The following is a 22,270-nucleotide window of genomic DNA, read 5'->3' as shown; positions in this document are numbered from 1 at the left end:
GCTTCAGAAAAAGGCAAAGGCAAAGCCCACTCTAAACAAATCTTGCTAAGAAACATGATAGGTTTGCCTTAGGGTCACTATAAGTCCGAAGTAACTTGAAGAAGCACATCAACAGCAACAACAACAGTGCAAATGTGAAAGGAGTGACTATAGGTGTAATAGAAATACATCTCATCATAGTAGGGAAATTGACTAGGTAACTTGTGTGTCTGTTCAGGCTGCCATATAGCTGTTAATTGTTGTGGAGCGCCTCCACCTAATGGTTCTTTATTTTTAGCCAAATGTATGCTGGACAGCTCTTCAGCCAGAAGACATCTAAGCGATTCCCTTCAAACCCCTAAAAATACACCTGTATTAAGGTTTGACAATTTTCAGGTGCATTTCATTAAAGGAATAAAAGACTGACAATCAGTTAAAAAGAATACTAAGTTGAGCCCAATTTTTAACATTAAATGGAGAGAGGGAGGAGGGAAGGAGGGATGAATAGTTTGAATTATTCTGAAAAAGTATGAATAAATGTATCCAGTGATATAGGAGAAGAATGTTTAAATACAGGAGAATGACAATGAAATATCACTGCATGAAGATGTTTTTGTCTTCACAATTTGAACAAGGTCAGCCTTGTTTTATACACCTGTGATATAATGAGGATGGAGAAGTTACCAACACCATGAAAGTGGAGAAAGACATGATTGATTACAGAGCTAACCTAGTAAGCTGAAAGGTACAACAATTCACCAGTGTACGCAATAATAAATGCCAAAGTCTTGGACAGCTGTCAGTGTATCTTAAGAGCACTTCATGGCCTGGAGGACAGTCAATCTCAAGTTTTAGGAAGTAGCCATTAAGGACAGGCCCTTTCTTTATAGCTTTTGCCTGCTCAAACATCAGCTGCAGCCTGGAGGCAAGTATGATTCAACTGGAAAGTTCCCTAATGGATTCAAAATGACTGCTGAAGACACTTTGAAGTCTTTATCATGATAATAAAAGCACAATAATAAATGAAATAACTTGTTGTGCTTTTTAATGATATATCAGAGTCTGTCTTCTGCAGTTAGTTAACTCAACCTGCTTACTAGGTACAGAAAGCCCTACAACTAGGTTTCAACCTCAACAAGTCAAATGCAGCCCATGAGCCTGGTGCCTGATGGTTTCTATATCAGTGATATGTGCATGTTTGTCAGTGAATCTACTTCATGTTTTATTTGAAGGTATTATCCAAAGGGCTAAACTTTATCACCAAAATAAGTGCAGTGCCTTGGATTTGTTGCTGTGTGCCTTCAAGTTGTTTTTCCGACTTATGGTGACCTTAAAGCAAACCTTTCGAGGGGTTTCTTGGCATGATTCATTCAGGGGGGTTTGCCTTTGCCTTCCTCTGAAGCTGAGAGAGTGTGACTTGCCCAAGGTCACCCACTGAGCTTCCATGGCCAACTGGGGATTCAGATCTTGCTCTCCAGAGTTGTAGTCCAGCGATCAGACCACTACACTGCACTGGCTCTCAGAGCCTTGGAAAGTTGCTTTAAAATTCTGACAGGTCCATTACACTTCATGGTGGGAGAAGAATGGGATAAGCATGTGGATGTGATAATCTCCCCTGATTGCACGAATGAGACGGGATAAGGACAAGAACAATCTGCTTTGCTCCCGTCCTTACCCTCCATGTGATAATCTCCTCAGTCTGATCACAGGGCTGTTGTAATGATAAAAGGAGAAAGATGGCATCTGAGCTACATTGAGCTCTTTGGAGAAAATATGGGATATATATTTAATAAATAAATACACGTGGAAACATTGTGCAAAGCTGTGTCCCTTTTTATCCTCTGCTTTGCCTATACATTTCTCCTTTTTCACAATGCACATGTACCTGCCCTACACCACCCTTCCTCAGACCTTACCAAGGCCATCCCTGCCGCTCCCGGCCCTCAAAAACACTCTCCTCCTATTCTTTCTTTTCCTTGTTATTTCTGGCAATGCAGCAGCAGCAGAATTACAGAAGAGGCTGTTGAGCAGTTGAGGGTTGTGGCTCCTGTTTCTGTTGAGCAGTGACTCAACAGACTTTAGGACCTATCAAAGCTACCAGATGCTTTCACCTAAATAGGTTCAACACTTTGCAAAGTTCCTATAAAACCCAGATTAGCTTCACAGCTCCACTGACATCTGATCCACCATCAGATATGGCCCTTCAAATAACCTGGACCCAAGCCATGTGGGGCTTTATAGGTCAACAGCAGAACTTTGAATTGTACCCTGGAGTGGACTGGCAGCCAGTGGAGCTGGCTTTGGGCCAACTGAAGTTTCTGACCACTTTTTAAAGGCAGTCCCACATAGAGTGCATTACAGTAATCCAAATGGGATGTAACAAAGGCATGTACCACCATGACCAGATCCAATTTCTCCAGAAATGGACAACAGTTTGTGGACTAGCTTTAACTATGCAGAGGTATTCCTGGTCACTGCTGAAACCTGGGCCTCCATGCTCAAAGCTGAATCCAGGAGTACCACCCAAACTGCAAACCTTCATTTTTAGGTGGAGCATAACCCCATCTAATCTGACTGGATCTCTATTCAGTTGACAAGGAGCACCTCTGCCTTGCCTAGCTTAAGCTTCAATTTGCTTGCCCCCATCCATTCCATTACACCTGAAAGGCACATGTTTAGCACAGGAATAGCTTCCTGGGAACTGGATGAAAAGAAGTAATAGAGCTAGGCATCATCAACATACAGGTCAGACCCCCAGACTCCAGACAACTTCTCCTATAGATGTTAAATAGCATAGGGGTCATCATAAGGTACACTTAAGGCATGGTAACTGCCTAACAGAATGCTAGACCTCCCCTCTTATTCTGAGATTTTCCAATCCCTGACATTTCTATCAATAATGTCTTAGCCTTCTGCCAAAGGGGTTCATGCTTGGCTGGTGGGTCACCTTTGTCTTGGTGGCTCAGGATCCATACAGGCTAATTCTAATATAGGACCAAACCCAGACAAAGCTAGCTTTCCTTATTAAGTGCTTCAAATATTGTATGTTTATGTGAACCTGTGCCTTACAATTGCTCTGCCTACACACACACACACACACACACATACACACACACATTTTTCATTGTTTCAAATAGTCATTTATTTTTGTCTTTGCTACTGCTAAAATAAGGCCCCATTTTGTTGTAGCTGTAAAACAAGCAGGTCTATTTCTATAGCTTCCCTCTTGCCAAATCTTCTGCCCCACATTAAAATAATGGTCAAGTTATTACAATCTGATGCACATTGTATTTCATACAATAGCAGAGCCGATTCAGCAGCACTGGGCAGCATCACAACTAGGCACAAATTCACTTCCAAAATTAATCATGTAGCCATTTCTGATATCTGTCATTAACTGCTGTGAACACTTATCATTGATTTTTTTCTGAATGTGTTGGTCATCAGAAGTAGTTGGGTTATTTCTCAAAGGAATCCTGGCTGTGGCATATAAAAATGATTTTTATCTATGTTATTAGAGAAGCCAGAAAATCTGGTAATTTTGTTCCAAGTTAAGAGCCATACAGTCAAAATCTTACCTTTCATCTTGTATCCATGGCTCATAGCCAAACTGCATGACAACTATAGACAAAATCCATAGCTTAACTGTATAATATGCACTAAGAAAAGATAATGAAAGAAAATCTAATTTTCATTATCCGATTTTCAGCAGTTTTATAATGAGGCAAATAACAATGCTGGACCAAAGCAGCGTTTAGATATAACCCTTGCTTATCTGTTATCTACTGTCCAAATGCCCCCTTACGAACTTTCTGTAGACAAAGAAGCAGTGAATACAGTCAGCAGTGGATTCTCGAGTCACTGAGAAGTGATGATGAGGATAAATTCCATCTCAGTTGAATGGGAATAGTAATAATAATAGTAATAAATAACCACTAATAAACAGAGTGGTAGTGAGGCTTAGGGAGAGCCAGCATGGATTCTAGAGATCAGGGTTTGATTCCCAGCTTGGCCATAAAACCCACTGGATGACCTTGGGCAAGTTGCACACTCTCAACCTCAAAGGAAGAGAATGGAAAACCTCCTCTGAACAAAACTTGCCAAGAAATCCCCTTGAGAGGTTTGTCTTAAGGTCGCCATAAGTCATAAATTTCTTGAAGGCCCACAAAAACAAAAACAAATGAGGCTTAGGAAGCTACTTTTTTGGAATACAACTTCCAAAAACCCCTAGCTTGTATGGCCAGTGGGAGCTGAACCTTAATAAATTAATAGCTCTGATGATATCACAAAAATCCTGGCATCAGTGAGCTGATTAAAAAAAATGTGGTGTGCTAATGAGCCATTTTCTCTATTCATGTCACAGGAGATAGATTCAAACCTCCACATGGATTTGTTTTTAAGTTGTTCATAGTGAAATGTTTTTGAAGCACAACTGATCCTACTTTATTTATTTTATTTTTTTTAAAAAAATTAAAGCCGTTAAATTAAAGCCATTTACAATAAAAACAGGTCCAACAGTAATAAATAACAAAAGCAAAAACAAAAACACACATAGTAAAACAATTAAAAACCATTCATTTAAAACCATTAATATTAGCATAAAATAATGCTAGCACTAAAAAATGTGGCCATTCAGGAAAATAACCAGGAAGTAATCCTTTGGCAGAGTGAGGCAGCTGGCTTAGACAGAAGATTTTCAGTACCATGAAGGGAAAATAAATTGTTAGGTATTCATTTACATTGTTATTATTGGCCAGGATCCTAAGTTTTGAGCAGAGCAGAATGCCCTGCTGGCATTGCTGGTGTGTGCCTCCCGCCAGAGACTGGCTCTTTCTGGAGGAGCCCATTTCTTCAACACTTAGCTCTAAGGGATTCTCAGAGACAAGTGGCTTGGGAATTTCCTTATGCCTTTAGAATCATAGAGTTGGAAGAGACCTTTCTATTTCCCAAACCATCCAACCCATAGTGCCTCATCTCCATGGACCCCCATGAGGCACATGCTGAATAAGACAGTCTGCAAACAGTCAGCATCTGAGTTACATGCTGGCTAACTCTTTTCACCACCATCTTTGGCCATTTCTGGTCATTTATTATTGCCACTCTTACACTTGCACAAGAGGTCTTGAATATATCCCTGTTCAAGAGGCCAAACTGTCAAACTGCTCCTAGAAAGATGTGTTCCATGAATAATTTGACACTATAGGGTTCAGCCCATAATCACAGAATCACAGGGGTTATGTGACTATGCAAATAATCTGTTTTAGTACTACTATGAATAATCTCACTCATCCATTCTGGTTTGTTGTTCACAGTTCTTTTTATTGGTATTGCATCTCTGCAAGTTCTGTTGCTCACATGTGAATAAAGATGGAGTTGATACTGCAGATGTATTCGAAACACATTCAAGGCATGCAGAGTTTTATTCCTGGGTCTGTTCACGTCAGTTATTCACACAGCCAACGATGCAAATCTTTTAGGATAACTTGGGGAAAGCCCCCAAGATGGATTAACCTGGGTCAAGTGTGGGTTTTGGCACAAACACACCCAAATTTACTCGGGTGCATTTGAAATGCATGTGAACAACAAAAATTCAACCCACATTCTGCCAGTATTATTTTCACTCTCTGAATAACCCCATAGAGAGACCACAAGGGCTATTCAATCAAAGTTACTGCCATTTAGGAATGTTGTTGTAGTTGTGTGCCTTCAAGTCATTTCTAACTTACAGCAACCCTAAGGCCATGGGGTTTTCTTGGCAAAATTTGTTCAGAGGAGGTTTGCTATTGCCTTCCCCTAAGGTTGAGAGCATGTGACTTGCCCAAGGTCACCCAGTGGATTTCATGGCCAAGCAGGGAATCGAACCATGGTCTCCAAAGTTGTAGTGAGTCCAACACTCATACCACTTGCCACACTGACTCTCATCCAGTATTCCTCATTAGGAATACACATTCAAAATCTTGGCTGCCAGGAGTGGGAAACGGTACTTGTGGAATTTTTTGCCTTATGTGTCAAAATAACTTGGCTGTCTTTATGAAGTATGCACCTTGACCTGAATGGTGGAAAGAGGAACATCATTTACTCCTCTGCCTCCATATAATGGAGAGTCTCAATTTTCTGTCACGCCTGCTGATGAGGGACAGGATATATGCAATTAATGGTAAGTGAAATTACATTGTGAAGAGAGGGAGACGAAACAACATTAGGCTATTCCCTAATTCTACAATACTGTGTAGTTTCACCCTTCCAACCTGTGTCATCTACACTGAAAAAGCCCTGGGGATCAATGCAGATACAGTGTGACACAAGGTTACCATATTGACATGCTTGTTTGGGGGAAAGTTATGTGTCTACACACATCAATTTATCTTGCTATAGAAATGAGCACAGGCATTGCAGAAATTGGACTTCATCATCATTTCTTTAGTCTGTCCTTCTTGTCCTAGAAGCCTTTTGGCAATGAATTAAATCCAAAATGCTGCTCATAGTAGCAGTTATCTTTCTTGTATTTCCAAGTACGTTGTCCACTCTTTGTGACCTTAACAAATTTGATTTGGGACTGACTTCCTTGATTCTTCTCTTTACAGCTCTTCTAGAGCATGGAAGGCAAAGGTAAACCCACTCTGAACAAATCTTGCCAAGAAAACACCATGATAGGTTTCTTAGAGTCGCCATAGGTCAGAAACAATTGGTCAGAAAGCACAGAACAACACAGGAAATCAAGGAAGGTTATGTTTGGGGAAATTTCTTATTCCTTGGACTAATTTCATGTCTCTGTTTCCCAAAGATTGCTGAACAGCTAATGACGATTGCCTATGAGAGTGGAGTAAATCTGTTTGACACAGCAGAGGTATATGCAGCTGGAAAGTAAGTATCTACATTTGTATGGAATCCAATTTTAAAAAACTTTAACCCTAGTGTACTGAAATGTGGAGTGTGAACCCTTGCGATTCACAGGAATATGAATGAGTAAATTTTGCCTAGTTTGGCACAACTGAGGCCATTTTAAACTCAAAAAAGGAAATAGTAGTGTAGCAGCTCCTTGGTATTGAACAACTTTGCTTAGCCCTTGTAGGCGACATTTCTAATTTTCCTATCACGGGATGATGTGGGGGCGGGTTCTCTCCCCAGGTGAATATTCCAGTTTGACCAAATGTTACTTAGCTAAAAACTTTAGGTGAATGTGGGTGCAAAGGAGAAGAAATATGCCCCCCCCCAACATCATAAAGTTTCCCTAGTTCCATTCTACAGAAGTAGAGAGGGAGGTGAAGGGTAAATGGTTGGCATTATAGGGCACATTACAGATAGAGTGAGAAGATGTCATAACCACAAAAGACAAGGCACTGCAAAAAGTAGGACATCTAAAAATGTAGGACATTACACAATAAAAGATAAAAACACTAATATAAATATAAATTCATTTCATATCCTTTATTTACAGCTAGATTACATATAGTGTGTTTTATTATGTACTCAGCCATATATTTTTGGTGAACTTTTATTTGTTAAAATGCCTTGCTGGCTTGTAATATGCTTCTAGAACTCCGAGCAAAAAAAGAAAATGTTTAAAATTGTGCTTTATGAGCAACAGCCCCTTGACATTTACATTATTCCTTTCATTTGTTCATTGTGCTGAAATTAAGGGAATAAAACCCTTTCAGCATTTGCATTGCCCCCTGAAGCAACCTATTTCCTAACAACTTTGCTGTCCTTTTTCCCTCCAAGAAACAAATGCTCCTGTACTCTGGGGCCAAGTCTTGTCTGCTGCTAATGCTCCTAAGAAAAAAGAACTTTAGAAGGGTCCATCCGATCCCTCTATTTGCAGAGAGGACAGGCTGCCAAGCAGATGCATTTCTTTAAAGGGAATAGCAAACATGGTGTTTTTCAATGGGTGTCTTAGTAATGCTCAAAATGGAGGATATTTTGGAATTCATCCTGGACAGAAGGTTGAAATGTAGACATGTTCTGGAAAAGAAGGACATTTGGTCACTACAGAGAAATTCTTACCAATTTCCACTCTCTGCTGTCATGTCTTTTAAACATCAGTACCCACCCGTCACTGCAACAACACAAAAATCCCTTCCAAACCATTCTTAGGATGGACCAATGTTCAGCAAAAGAACCCTTAGGTCATGTTGTAGTCTTACGTTCCTGCATCTGATGAATCCCAAGTGGCTCTGTGCCTCCAGGTCCATATGTTATTGTGATTCATCACTACTAATAGAATTCTTCTGGGTGTCCCTCTTCCAAGAAAGCATTTTGCAGCTGATATCTGTTTCATAGGACAGGAGAGCACACAGATTACTTTACTGGGTTCATGGTAACCCTTTTCCAAAGCCTGCTCATGCTGCAGTAGACCTCAAGCATCAGAAATGGCTCAAAAATATCTCCAAAAATAATCATTTTGAATGTTCTCTCCAGGTCTTCTAGCAGATGGTTACGATGGCTGGGCCATTGCATGGGGCTGACAGTTCGGGAATGTGAGGGAAGCAACACCAGTCAGGGCAAAAGCAGCAGATGAGAAGCTCACTTGGTGCCTTTGACCTTGCCGATGTCTGTACAAAAGGGGACTCTGTGCTAGATTTCACAGCAATAGCTCAGAGGTTTCTGGCTGCACTCTCAGTTTTCATGTCCTAAGCTAACCCACCATTCCTCTTTCTCACCCAGACTCCCATCCATCCACACACACATATGTCTGCTGGGGGGGGAGGCGGGGGCAAGATCAGGTCCACAAAATTAGTCTACTGTTTATCTGGATTTCCAATTTCCTTGGATCACGGTTCAGACATGGTCCTGCCATGCTTAACTGTTGCCATGCTCAAATGTTATGTTGGACATATGTGTGTTAATACAGGATGATAGGTTATGTTATCATATTGGAGAAGATGGAAAAGGAAAATACTGTGTATTGGTGTTGGCCTGGGACAATGAGCAAATGTTTGGGGAGGAAATATGAGCTGTAAATTACCATTTTGGTGAGAAAGCTAGAGCTTGGGGTGAGGGGAGAAGGAGGGATGAGACACGGGAAGAGGACATGTTTTGATTTGCTGATAAATTGGGTGAAATGTCTGCACTAAGTATACTGTGCAGCTGAAGAAATTCCTCAGTCCTGACAATATCCATGTACTGTGATCTACTGTTCTTGCTGAATCAAACTTTTCTGTCACTGCTGAAGGCTTATGTTCCTGGGAGTGCAGTTAGCCTGTACATTACCCTGGATCTCCATAGGTACTCTTTTTGCAACTCCATGTGTGTGCAGAGGTTTGGTTTCTAATGCAACCAGGGTTGTACAGTGTATAATATGAGTCACAACCAAAAAATAATTTTGCAGTTCTAGAATTTGTCACTAGAATCAAAGCTTGGGGAAGTTATTTTGTTGTCTGTGGCTCCCATAGCCCCCCAGACACTACAGCTAGTTGAAGAATTATGTCAGTTGTTATCCAAAACAGGATTGTTTCTTTTTAAAAAAAAAAACTTAACATGAACCAACAAAAATGGTAAACATAACAAAAATGCATAATCTACAAAACATTATATCTTTCTTGGGCCAACTAAAAAAGCAGAAATATGTTTGCGTTTGTTTTAGTGTTAGAAAATGTGAAGAATGAATGTGATATATGTAGTTTTATGTGTTAAGTGATGTTATGTGATGTGTTTTTATATGTTTGTATTAAAAATAAAATAAAAAATAAAAAAGCAGAAATGACATCTTGAAAGCTTTTGAAGCTTCACTGGCTTCTTGATCAAACAAAAGTGTTAAATGTTAGAGTCACAGGCCTACATTGTGTTTTAAGGTGTTGCTTTTGTTGCCAGTCAAGATGATCTGGAGGCAGAGGCCCTTCTTTGACCATGTGGGGAATGGGAAACAAAGAGCCGTAAAATCCAGGAAATCAAACTCCAGCTCTATTAGCAATAGAAAAGTAACTTCCCGTGAGATCCAAGCTGCACCTATTCTGTGGAGGTTACTAGTGTGATTATTTTAATATTTAGCCTCCTTGGATTCAGCAGTTACATTAAGATAATCATATCTTGGCTTATGATTCTTCTTTGCACCTCTTTTTGTTCAAACGAATAACAAAAATCAAGAAGTCTTGCATTAACTATACTTTCCTATTTGTGGCAAAATATTTTGGGAAACTATGGGGCTGTACAGACCAGCCAGAAAGGGGCAGGTCTGTGCTGCCCCTGGAAGCGCAGGTTTGGGGCTATAGTAACTGCTCAGGCAGCCCTATGGCCCCAATCCGGCATTTTTCTGGGCCAAAGAGAAGCAGCAAAATGCCCTTGTGGCTTCATGCCCACCGGCACCCTGACCCTAAAGAGGAGAAAGGGGCGGTCCCTTTCTCCTCTGCATCGTTGGCACGGCTGTGTGGTTGGCATGCCAGCAATGCACTGTGCAGAAAGGAGCACCTTTTTGAAGTTTGGACACTTCACACAGGACATGTCAAGGATGCATGCCCCATGTGGACTGGGCCACGCAATCATGGTGGCACCCACACATACTAGGGTTAGGGAGCATGCGGTTACTGCATGCTCCCTAACCCTAGTATCAGCAGCAGCACGGCGCTTTTGGCCCATCTGTCTTGGGCCTGTGACTTTGAAACAAGCGAGGATATAAAACCAATTTCAAACCATAATTTAATATCCTGGCAGACTCTGGAACCATTAATCATAGTTTTTGAGTATGACAAAAGAACAGAGAACTTTCTTGGGCCAGGGGAAGATCGCATTAGATGCTACTAGAGCCCATGAGGGGGAGCCAGATTCCTTCTGCTGTGGACATTTAATGACAGCTGTCAAGATTCCTTCTGCAAAAATTGGATGGTAAGTTCTACATCTCTCATGGTGTAGAAGGAGGTGTGTGTGTGTAAAATTAATGCACACTTGTTTGCACACTTATTCAAAAGGATGAGTGAAGAGATGGCATACACAGCCAAAAGACTAATTCATCTAGAAGCTTATTTAAGCCAAGACATGACCATCTGCACTACTATTATTGCTTCCCAATAACATAGGAATATATGTAAATAAAAAGACTTGGTATGTGTGATTCATTCAGGCTGACTTCAATACTGTCTTGCTATGCAGTTGTGCAAATAACTAAAATACTGATATTTGAAACCACAAACCAGTAAAATAGGCACTTGTAAACCAGACTGCCTGCCAGTGATCAACATGCCTTACTCCCATGTTGCCATACTCCTATGTTAAAACATTTATTCTGATCATGATATAGTTGTTTTTGTTGTCTCTGCAGAGCGGAGGTGATTTTGGGAAACATAATAAAAAAGAAAGGCTGGAGGTAATGTAAAGATTTAAACATTCAGTTCTCTTGATACCAGGTTTGTGTTCATAGTAGAATTCAGAATATTTAATTCAGACTCACAGATTTCCCATGAAACTCTTGCCTTTCCTCATCAAGGCTTTGCAGAATTGATCTCAAATCCAGGCCCAGTGCCAGGCTCTCATTCAGATTCTTTTGGCTTTCAGACCAAAGACAGGAAAAACTATTTGGCATCAGCTGAATTGACCTTTCCTGATGTTGCATAGAAGAAAATGATCTGGGGATACCTTGCATAATAGGGGCAATTAGGGACCCTGTATACTCACTGCCTTAGTCTATTGTCTCCATGTCTGGTTCTAATTGTAAGACACCAGAGGACAATATTTTATGGCTGATAATTTTGTTACGCCCCATCAGTGATTAGAAAGTTTTTTTTTTCTTTTTTAACTACAGCTCCTAGAATCCACATACAGTGTGGGCCCTGCACTTGTCCCTGTACATTTTGCAGTTACTGGAGTATTTGCTGCATAATCTTCTGCGCAACAAAATTGAAATTTTAATATATTTTGTTTGTTTAGGAGGTCCAGTCTGGTCATTACAACAAAACTCTACTGGGGAGGAAAGTAAGTTTATTTTTTAATCATTATGTTCTACAAAATAATTGTGTGTGTGTGTGTTGCCCTGGGCTCTTACATAAAAAAGCGTCTTATTTCGCTGCGATTCTGACTCGGATTGTGACTCAAATCTGACCCATCGTTCCAATTAAAAACAGGTGCAAACAGACCCGTTTTTTTTTTTACCCCTGTTTTCGTTCCCATTGGTATTTTCCTTATGGTAATTTGAAGCGGGTTATTTTGCTCCCCGTTCCCATTGCAGTTCTGGACCCTCTTTTTTTTTAAAAAAAAAGGAGCTGTCAGTCAAGTGCTTAAGCGCTTGGTGCCACAGCCAATCAGTCGCTGAGGTGCTTTTCCTCTCCGGGAAAGGGAAAAGGGAGCCTCTATTCACCCCAGATCCCTTTGGGTCCCAGGCTCGTCTGTGTCTTCCCATAGTTCCTCTGGGAAAGAGAGAAGAGGAGCCTCTCTTTGCCCTCAATCCCTTGGTGTCCAGCCTCTTCTGTGTCTCCCCATAGTTCCTCTGGGAAAGAGTGAATGAGCCTCTATTCATCTTAAACCCCTTGCATCCAAGGCTCTTCTGTGTCTCCTCAGACTCTCTCTAGGAAAGAGAGAAGAGGAGCCTCTATTCCCCTCAAATCCCTTGGTGTCCAGGCTCTTCTGTGTCTTCCCATTGTTTCTCTGGGAAAGAGAGAAGGAGCCTCTATTCCCCCCCCCACCAAATCCCTTTACCTCCCCCATTGCTCCCTGGACTGTCTGGGGGGCAATCATGCAGGCATGTACTGCAAAGCCCATCTGCTGCTCAGGCACTCAGGCAGAGGCAAAAAAAGAAAAAATAATAATAGTTAAAAATGGTGTTCAATGGGTCTTTTCACACAACGGTCTATGAATGTGGAGCAGGGGGGAGGTTGCAGGAGGAGTAATGTTTTTACTGCGTTTGGAGCTCAATGTAGCGCGATTGCCTTACCCTGCTTCCCAATCCACTGGGGGAAAGGCTATGCAAACTGAAGAAAATGGTGCCGGTGATGCAGAAAGAGAACAAAGAGGGTGACACCCCCAGGCCAGCCCCTTGAGCGCTGCTCCTCCCATCTCCAGGTTCCCAAATCAGACACCCTTGTCGTTCCCATTCGTATGCCCCGAATCAGACTCAGGAGGCACAGGAAAACTCACTAAAAAGCTGCTGTTTTTTAAAACCGGTTTATCGACCTATAATTTGGGTTTTTCAGGATAATTTGATTCAGATTTGAATTTCAATGGGAATGATATCGGAGCAATGCGGGTCGAATGTGTGCTCAAATGGAAATGATGCACCCATGATTCGCGTCCCGATCCACGTTATAGGCCAGTGGGAATGGGGCCAAAGCGTGTCATATTAACACTGAGAAATCCTTCTGTCAAACTGTAGAGGAAGTGGGAGGTGGGCATTTGGTCCTTTTGTGTTTGCATGTGCCTTCATGTCACCAGTCAACTTACAGCAAACCCATGAATTTCATAGAGTTTTTTTTAGGCAAGGATACGCAGAGGTGGTTTTGCCAGTTCCTTCCTCTGAAATATAGCCTACAGCACCTGGTATTCATTGGTGGTCTCTCATCTATCAAATACTGACCCTGCTTAGTTTCTAGGATCATCATACAGGATCTGGTGCCTTCAGGATATTTAGACCTTATGGTGTTTTAAATGTCCCCAGGGTTCATTTGCAAGGGGAAAAGGAAAATACAGAACATACAATCACATAAAGTGTGCCTTGAAGATAGAGAGATATTAATTACATTTGGCATATTTAGGCCCAAATAGCGTGATTTTAAATTCAATCCTCATCCTTACCTCTTTGACAAGAGGGCCAGGAATGCTGGAAAATTCAATGCAATGCAAGACATATCTTGATCACAGAGAGCACTCAATAAAACCTGGTATGTAGCTTTTTGACATAATTCTCAAACTGAAGCACAAGCAGGTACTCGATATACACCTACCCACACACACACACACACCATAGCTCTTTATGAAAGTGTACACACTATATTACAATGAGATAGCTGAAGTGAGGCATTTACTAATTAATGTCTATTTTGTGGCACATTGTCGTAGGAAGGCTGGGCTGAACACCATGTCTCTTCCTCTGATTTTTCTACATCATTTCCTTGGGAGGAGAGACATGCCTATATTCTCTGCACAAACCAAACATGCCATCCTTTCCACAGTTAGGTTATTCATTGTTGTTGTTGTGTGCCTTTAAGTTGTTTTTGATTTATGGCAATTCTAAGGTGAACCTAACTAATCATGGGGTGGGGTTTTCTGGAGCTGAGTGTGTGACTCACCCAAGGTCACTCAGTGGGTTTCCCTGGCCAAGTGGGGATTTGAACCCTTATCTCCAGAGTTCTAGTCCAACATTCAAACCACTGTACCATGCTGGTTCATTGTATCTGTTCATATACCATTCAAATCAATGGGGCTTAAACAATGGGGTTTAAGAAATGCAGCCTGTTTATGACCGTTTCCAGACCCTGAGGTTTCCAGGCCAAAACCTGAGACCTAGTGTTGGCCCCTGGTGATCTTGTTAAGTGTTATGCATTAAATATCAACATCATGTCTTTCAAACACACGAACATATATAAAGAAAACATATTTTTTCTGTTTGAAAATTAAGACAGAAATCTTAACTAAAGTGGCTGCTCCCAGATAAAGTTAAAATGAGGGCATGGTTCCTTCTCACTTGGGGAGTGAGGATAAGGACCCTTTAATCTAGCCTATTTTTACTAGCTAGAAGTTGGATGTAGAAAAAAGTGGGGGGTGAGCTCTGGTACCACAACAACTGGGAGGTAAGGAGGAAGCTAACTAAATAAATACATAGATGCCCTGGAGAGTCTTTGCACGTTGCAGCAACAAGCCTTACAATGTACAGGAAGCTACTGCTCTACCAGCTGAGCTAGAGATTTCCACACAACCCTTTACTCTTGACTAGAGCTGAAGTCATCAAAACTGTAGAATCTGTATCCTCATCTACTGCCTGGAGATGATCCACAAAAATTGCAGATGCAGGGACAGGCCCTTAGATCTGGCAAGCCTAATACAACCCAAATTGTAAAATACCTACAAATAAAATTTGTTTCTTTTAACTCTTTAGATATTGTTGGATGGCAATCTTCATTGCAACAGGTGATGGATGAGGCATGTTCCTGCTTTAAATTACTGATTCCATCAAATTAAACTAGTTTTGTGTTACCTGCATAATATTGAGCAACAGGAGGGGGAGGGAATCACAATACTCAGTCATTGCCTAATTGACAGATTTTTATTAAGTATTAGAGAGTGTTTAGAACTTACATATCTGCCTGACCCATGGGCATGAGCTCAGATGGCCTGCTACAGTGAGATCAGATCAAAAAGATCAGCTTGTTTAAAGTAAAATGAGGCCACCATGCTCACTCACTTGCTCACTCACCACCACCCCTGCCAAGTTGGCTAAATGAAGGAGAATTTTTCTCTCTCCCGTCTCCCTTGGTCACGGAACAGCTATACACATTTTGCTGGCTAAAATTACCTCTGATGTGCTGAATCAAGCCTTTGAACTGGAGGCTAAATTATTCAAAGTTGAACAGGCCCCGCTGAAGAAAATTCTTCACTCATCTTAAACAAAAGAAAACAATGGCCTAGTATATGTAGTTGTGCAAAATAAATGAGTACCTATTGTTGGAAGAATACTGAGCATGGAACTCAGATGAATATAATTTGGTCACACACCCTTTAAGATGTCCAGAGGAAAACCTGAACACATCTGACAGAGCAACTTCAGAGTGTAGTCAAGGTGGCAAGAGATATTAATAAGGAAGAAGATACAGGCTATGAGAGGCTTAAGCAGTTTGCTTTTGCCTGAGCCTACTGGGATTCCTCTGTGATCCTGCTTTTAAAATGTCACAGATTCTGTTTTGTCCTCCCCTTTCCCCCTTCATCCTCAGCTTATTTCAATTACTAATTGAGTTCAAAATACAGAAGTAGTTTGCACTCAGTTAACTCAGCAGGAAGGAGAAGAGAGGAGGGAGCAGAATATTATGGCTAAGGCAAAAGCAAACGGCTACAGCCTCCCCTAGTTGTTTCTTCTTCTTCAATAATCTTTGCCGTCATGTCCACACTCTCATGTGTCCCTGTTGTCAGCTGTGAACTGCTGGGGGAAAACATGCATGGACCACAGAAATAATCAGAATAACTAAGATGAGGAGAGGGAGCTTTCTTTGTAGTGGTCTGGGGCAAGCCAACCCAATTGCCTTCTTCCTCTGGTCAGTTCTGCAAACCCAGGGTGACTAGATGTCATAACCACAAAGGAGGACAAGGCACCACAAAATGGGCATTTAAGAAAAATGTAGGACATTACAAAATAAAAACTAAAAACACTAATATAAATATAAATTTATTTCATATAGTTTATTTACAGATAGATTACATATAGTGTATATTATTATGTGCTCAGCCATATTTTTCTTTTCTTTTTTTTTTGCAAAAAGAAATTCTTTATTAGATAATTTAATACCTTTTACATATAAAGAGAAAAGAAAGTAACATATTACATACATTAAATATAACATACATAGATACAATCTAATCAAATACAATTAAAACTATCACAATAAGTATAAGAACTACATTACCTACAAAAAAAATTAAAATAAAGGCTTCCAAAACCTGTAGTCCTGGGCAATTTTCCTCTGCTTATCTGTATATTAACTCTTTTTTTATATACCCGTTTTGCTGAATTCTGTAAAAATCATCTCATCTTAACTTTAACCCTTAAAGGGGGTTTCATAAAAAACAGGAACGGTTGAAAAGTAAAATTTACACCTTTTTCTATTTGTATATTCAATTAGATAATTTCACCTGACTTTGTATTTTTGGTCTCTTATCTGTTACCATTTTACTCTGAGCAAAGCTAAGTATATACCTATAAGTTCATAGACACCTCTAGAGTCATTTGCTGTTTCTAGCTAACTAAACGAGGAAAAAGAAAAGGCAAAGAGAAATCGGAGCAAGAGTAATCTTTCAATGTTTCTATACTTCCTGAAAATCATATGAAAACGTCGCGTATCATGAGGCAAAATCATCACAATTTTGACCATATTTTATAATGGTCTTTTGAGTACAAAACTTATCAAGAAATCTCAATACGGGGTTCCACTCTTCTTCAAATTTTCCTAAAGAGTCAAATTTAAGTAAATAAGTTAATTTATCAATTTCTAACAAATCATATACTTTCCAAATGCAATCCATTATTGATGGGGTATGTTCTCCTTTCCAATATTTGCTCAGCCATATTTTTCTGATCACTTTAACTTCATTAAATTCCTTGTTGGCTTGCAGTATATTTACAGAACTCTCACAGGACAAATGGTTAAAATTGTACTTTACTAGCAACAAACCCTTGACTGAACCTATATTTAAATTATTCCTTTCATTTTTTCATTGTGCTGAAATTAAAGAAAAACCCTTTCACCATTTGCATTGTATCCTCAAGCAGCCCATTGCATAACATGTTTGCTGTCCTTTTCCTCTCCAAGAAACAAATGTCCGTGAGCTCTGGGGGCAAGTCTTGGCTGCTGCTGCTCCTAGAAAAAAGTAACTTTAAAATAATCCATCCTGTCCCCCTAATTGCAATGAAGACAGGTTGCCAAGTAGACACATTTCCCAAAGGGAGATAGCAAATGTGATGTTATTCAATGGGCTTCTTAGCCATGCTCAAAATGGAGGGCATTTTGAAATTCTTCCTGGACAGAAGGATGAAATGGAGGACACATTCTGGAAAAGGAGGACATCTAGTCATCCTGTCCAAACCTCTCTGAAGAGGAATGATGAGAAGGCTCTGTGTTCACACTCTGCTCTTCCCTTTATTTCTTGGAGAGCAGTGCTAGTAAAGCTTGAGAAGATGTGTTGAATCTGGGCCAACAGAAACAGGACAAATGGGAGAATGAGGAGGATGTGCTTGACTTGAAAGGAACAGAAATTCCCATGCCTATTCCCTCTCTCTCTATAGTACTCATAGTCCCTGAGGCATCTGGCAAAGCCCAAAATAATCCCAATTATTTCCTGCTTGGAGTGCAGTCCACAAATAAGACCATACCATTTTTCTGCTGCTATAGGGCTGGGGAAGAAAATGAGCAGAAATAGGAGTAGCAACAACAACCACCACCACAATAATAAAGCACTGGGTGAGAAGCATGCTAATGAAGTCAAAGTGCTCAAATAAATGTACTTTTTTTTCTTCAAATGGCCAACTGGAGAATAAAAGAATAACACTTGTGTTCTTTTACTTTTAGGAGAGGATGTCATTTCAGAAACCAGCTCCTTTAATACCACCCCCTAGCTATGTAGACAAGAAAGTGGTTTCTTTGAGTTGTAAGAATGCAGCTAATTAGTTTGAAGATTTTTGTCTGATAAAGCAAGGGGAAATTTAGCTTTGAACACAGCCAACATGCCAAATATCCTTTGAAATCTTTTCTGTTAAGTTGCTTCTCAAGCTTTATGGCTCCCAGTTTACAATCTTGATTCCCATTTAACTTTCCACTCACTTCCAGAATGGAAGACCTAGAGGTGGCTGGCAAAAAAACCACAATTTTATTTTATTTTAAACCACCAGGCTGAAGGAAACCATTGTTTATTTTCAGCATTAGGGAGTTTATCACACAAAGGTGATTGGGAATTCATCCCGTGAATATCCCAGAAAAATTGTGTAATTATGTGAAATAATTTAACAGGCCAGTGCACAAACCCCGCCATAAAAGTGGTCACAAAGAAGCATTAACACACATATTTTTTACTTTCGGGATTTCAGCAACAATGTATTTCTGATATCACTTTATTTGTGCATTTGTGTGTAATCATCATTAGCACAATTACTCGCCATTTTTGCTTTATTTGCGAGATGCTTTAAATGCTCTTTAATCTCTCTTTCATGGTGAAATTAGCCCCAGTGTGATAAACTCCTAGCTCAAAATCAGTGACAGTAGAGCTGGAGGGAGAGCCAGTGTAGTGTAGTGGTTTGAGTCCTGGGCTGCACTCCACTGCAGAAAATCATTGAGTTACCTTGGATAAATCACATTCTCCCAGCCTCAGAGGAAGGTAAAGATAAACCCTCTATGAACACATCTTGCCAAGACAACCCCATGATAGGTCATCATTTAGGTTCCCATAAGTCGGAAACAACTTGAAGGCACACAAAACCTACAAAGCAGAGAAGAAAAGTTGCACTGAAGCCAGGAGGAATGAAAGTTGTATTAATCTGACCCACAAGACTCCTGTTAAATGTTATATATATAAGCCCATTCATTTGCAATGGGTCTAGGGATTCAGAATTTGGTTCCCGGCCCTTTCAAAATTGCCTACTCCTGCCCCAAATGTATGTCAGACTAGATACTAATATAAACCATATCTTTGTCAGTGAGTTAATGTTCACATGGCTGTTCCTTTCAGTAGAAGCCTTTTGTTGGATGTTCCACAGGTACAGGGTGACCAGATATCACAACTGCAAAGAAGGACAAGGCACTGCAGAATGCAGGATATTCAAGAAAAAATAGGACATCATAAAATAAAAGCAAAAAAAATAATATAAATATAATTTCATGCTTCCTCGTCATGCTGAAAATGAAGGACATTTTGAAATTCCTCCTGGACAGCAGGTTGAAATGAAGGCCATGTCCTGAAAGAGGAGGATGTCTGGTCACCCTGTACATGTATGAGAATTTTTACATCCAAGCTATGGAAGGAGCCTGTTGCAGGCAAGGAGATTTTGATCAATAGACACTACAAATCTGTTCCAATGGAGCCTGTCAGTTCTAATTCTCTGCTCTGCTTGACCTGCATTCCAGTGCAAGTGGTGAACTGAATTATGAAAAATTGATTGTTTCAAATGAAGGTTAACCATTTCTTAGTAGTTTATTGTCACAGCCAAAAAGGTTATTTTTAAAAGAACTAAAGCAAGTCAATATGCCACTAGATGGTCCTGAATATGTGTTAGTATGTCTTGTTTAGTGCTTTACTAAGTTAAATTTGTTTGTAAAGTGTTGCATGATAGTATATTTTACAAGTAAATAAACTTGTAAGTCTAAGGAGCCCTGGTGGCGCAGTGGTTAAATGCCTGTACTGCAGCCATTCACTCGAAACCACAAGGTTGCGAGTTCAAGACCAGCAAAAGGGCCCAAGCTCGACTCAGGCTTGCATCCTTCCGAGGTCGCTAAAATGAGTACCCAGACTGTTGGGGGCAAATTAGCTTACTTGCTAATTAGCTTACTTGCTGTTCACCGCTATGATCTTTGGAATAGCGGTATATAAATAAAACAAATTATTAAATTATTAAAAACATGAATACAGCATCTGTCATGTTAAAAAAAAGTGTGCACTTTTTTCTCTTTTCAGAGCTGAAACAGAAAGAGGACTTTCAAGAAAACACATTATTGAAGGTATTTAACTATAACAGCTTATACTTAACTAATTACTTAACTTATGTAAATTCTCCTGGCCTGGCCCCTCCAGACATGACAGAAATTCAGACATGCTCTGATTGTCAACAGAATGGACCTCTTTCTCCCCATGCAGCTGATGCTCAGTAAAGTAGGTTGCGGGTGACTTATGATCATGGCAATCAGGATCAGGGCACGGTTGAATGACATTTCTGTCAGGTTTGGAGGGGTCTTCCCAGGAGAAGTTACCAATTAAGTACTTAGTTAAGTATCAGCTGATGCCAAATTCCAGTCGTTAATAATGTTTGTGCTCACCAATGTAATTTACACTGTTTATTATGTACTTTATATAAATTTAACATATAATCCAGTATTTGGTACAGTTAATCTAGGACCCCTTCACAATACACAATTATAACAGTATATGTTGAGTCTCCTGTATCTAGAATTCCAAAATCCAAAATACTTCAAATTTGTCCACATAGGTGGCTGAGATAGTAACACCTTTGTTTTCTGATGTTTCAGTATGCACAAACTTTTTATCATACAGAAAATAATTACAAATATTATGTATAGAATTACTGTCAGGCTATGTGTATAAAGTATATATAAAACATAAATGAATGTTTACACTGAGGTGTCTCTAAGATGTATATGCATATTCCATTATCTATATGTAAATATTCTAAAATACAAAATCCAGAACACTTCTGGTACCATGCATTTCTGATAAGGGAGACTCAACCTGTATTATTCCAGGTATTCTAGTTTTGTTATGATGGCTGCATGCTGTACAATCCTGGGGTTTGTAGTTTGGTGAAGCACCAGAAGTCTAAACGCCCCATAGGATTGGAGCCCTGGCAGAAATAGTGGAATCATGATACTATAATTCTGCAGTATAGAAGGGCCTCTAGTAATGTTATTTATCTGCAATATATAAACTATAGTTGGCCCTTGGAACTCAGGGGGATCTGTTCCAGACCCCTCCCCTCCCGCGAGTTCCAAAACTTGTGCATATGCAAGCCCATAGGCTTGAATGGGATGTGTGCATGCAGGGTGCATGCCATGGGTGTACACCCCATTGGTGTCAATGGTGGTCACTCCTCTGTGGATTTTTAAGTCTGCAGATCTCAATTCTGCAGACTTGGAGGGGTGACTGTATATTGCAGTTGAGTAACTCATGTTGAGATATCATTGGTTAAACTGTAATGAGTTCAGAATTAAAACAATATTTATAGGAAGGTGCTATGTACAGTATCAGTCTAAGGATGGGTGAGAATCTTCTTTGATTGGTTTTGTTTTAAATAAAAGTTTTCAACAATGTACCAATTTATTGTGACCATCATGGAAGAAACTACAGATCTAAAACATTCAAGTGTGGTGCAGAGTGAAAAAGACAAATTTGACTATCAAATCTGACATTCAGAGTGTTTTGAATGCTTAAATTTCAAAGGTCTGGGTTCAACTCTCTGTACATTCGCTCATGTGTGTACTGTTGAATTAAGGGTGCCATCTCCCCACCCCCATCATGCTCTTTAGCTGTGCCATAGCAGGCAGTTAGAACATGGGAATAGTTGTACCTGTAACATATGGTCAGCAAAGATGGCTGAGAGTTTCATTTGTTTTGTTTGCAATACAAATGTACCAACATGGTACAGCTTAATTATGTGGAACAATACCAACACAGCACACCGTGGGCGGCTGTGGGGAAAGAAATTATTCATACACATAAAAATTCACCCTGATATAATTTTGATTAGATGTATTCCAAAAGAAAATCTGTGCTCTGAATGTTGTCCCCTGAAGCTGTGATTTGACAGAGGCAATAAGATACCACTGATAATGGTTTGTCTACTGTAATCCAAATTTCAATGTAATTAAACAACATCATCAGCCTGTGCTTGATTAATTTTAATAGACAATATAGCTTCTCCCCTCTTCTGTACATTTTGAAAATTATG

General features: G+C 40.0%; 1 protein-coding gene across 1 annotated transcript in view; it reads left to right on the top strand.

Moving 5' to 3' along the window:
* KCNAB1 (potassium voltage-gated channel subfamily A regulatory beta subunit 1) overlaps positions 1-22,270 on the top strand; it is a 201,960-nt gene that overhangs the window by 139,545 nt on the left and 40,145 nt on the right. The window contains exons 4-7 of the mRNA XM_089508985.1: positions 6,764-6,843; positions 11,231-11,275; positions 11,836-11,880; positions 20,266-20,309. Coding sequence (XP_089365111.1) covers positions 6,764-6,843; positions 11,231-11,275; positions 11,836-11,880; positions 20,266-20,309 — 214 coding nt within the window. The remainder of the gene's footprint in view (positions 1-6,763; positions 6,844-11,230; positions 11,276-11,835; positions 11,881-20,265; positions 20,310-22,270) is intronic.

The sequence above is a fragment of the Sceloporus occidentalis genome, unplaced genomic scaffold (genome assembly GCF_023333645.1).
Source record: "Sceloporus occidentalis isolate IW3139 unplaced genomic scaffold, rSceOcc1.0.p SCAF_2, whole genome shotgun sequence".
In the NCBI taxonomy this organism is placed as follows: domain Eukaryota; kingdom Metazoa; phylum Chordata; class Lepidosauria; order Squamata; family Phrynosomatidae; genus Sceloporus; species Sceloporus occidentalis.
The sequence above is the reverse complement of the archived record's forward strand: the minus strand, read 5'-3'. Positions and strand labels throughout refer to the sequence as shown.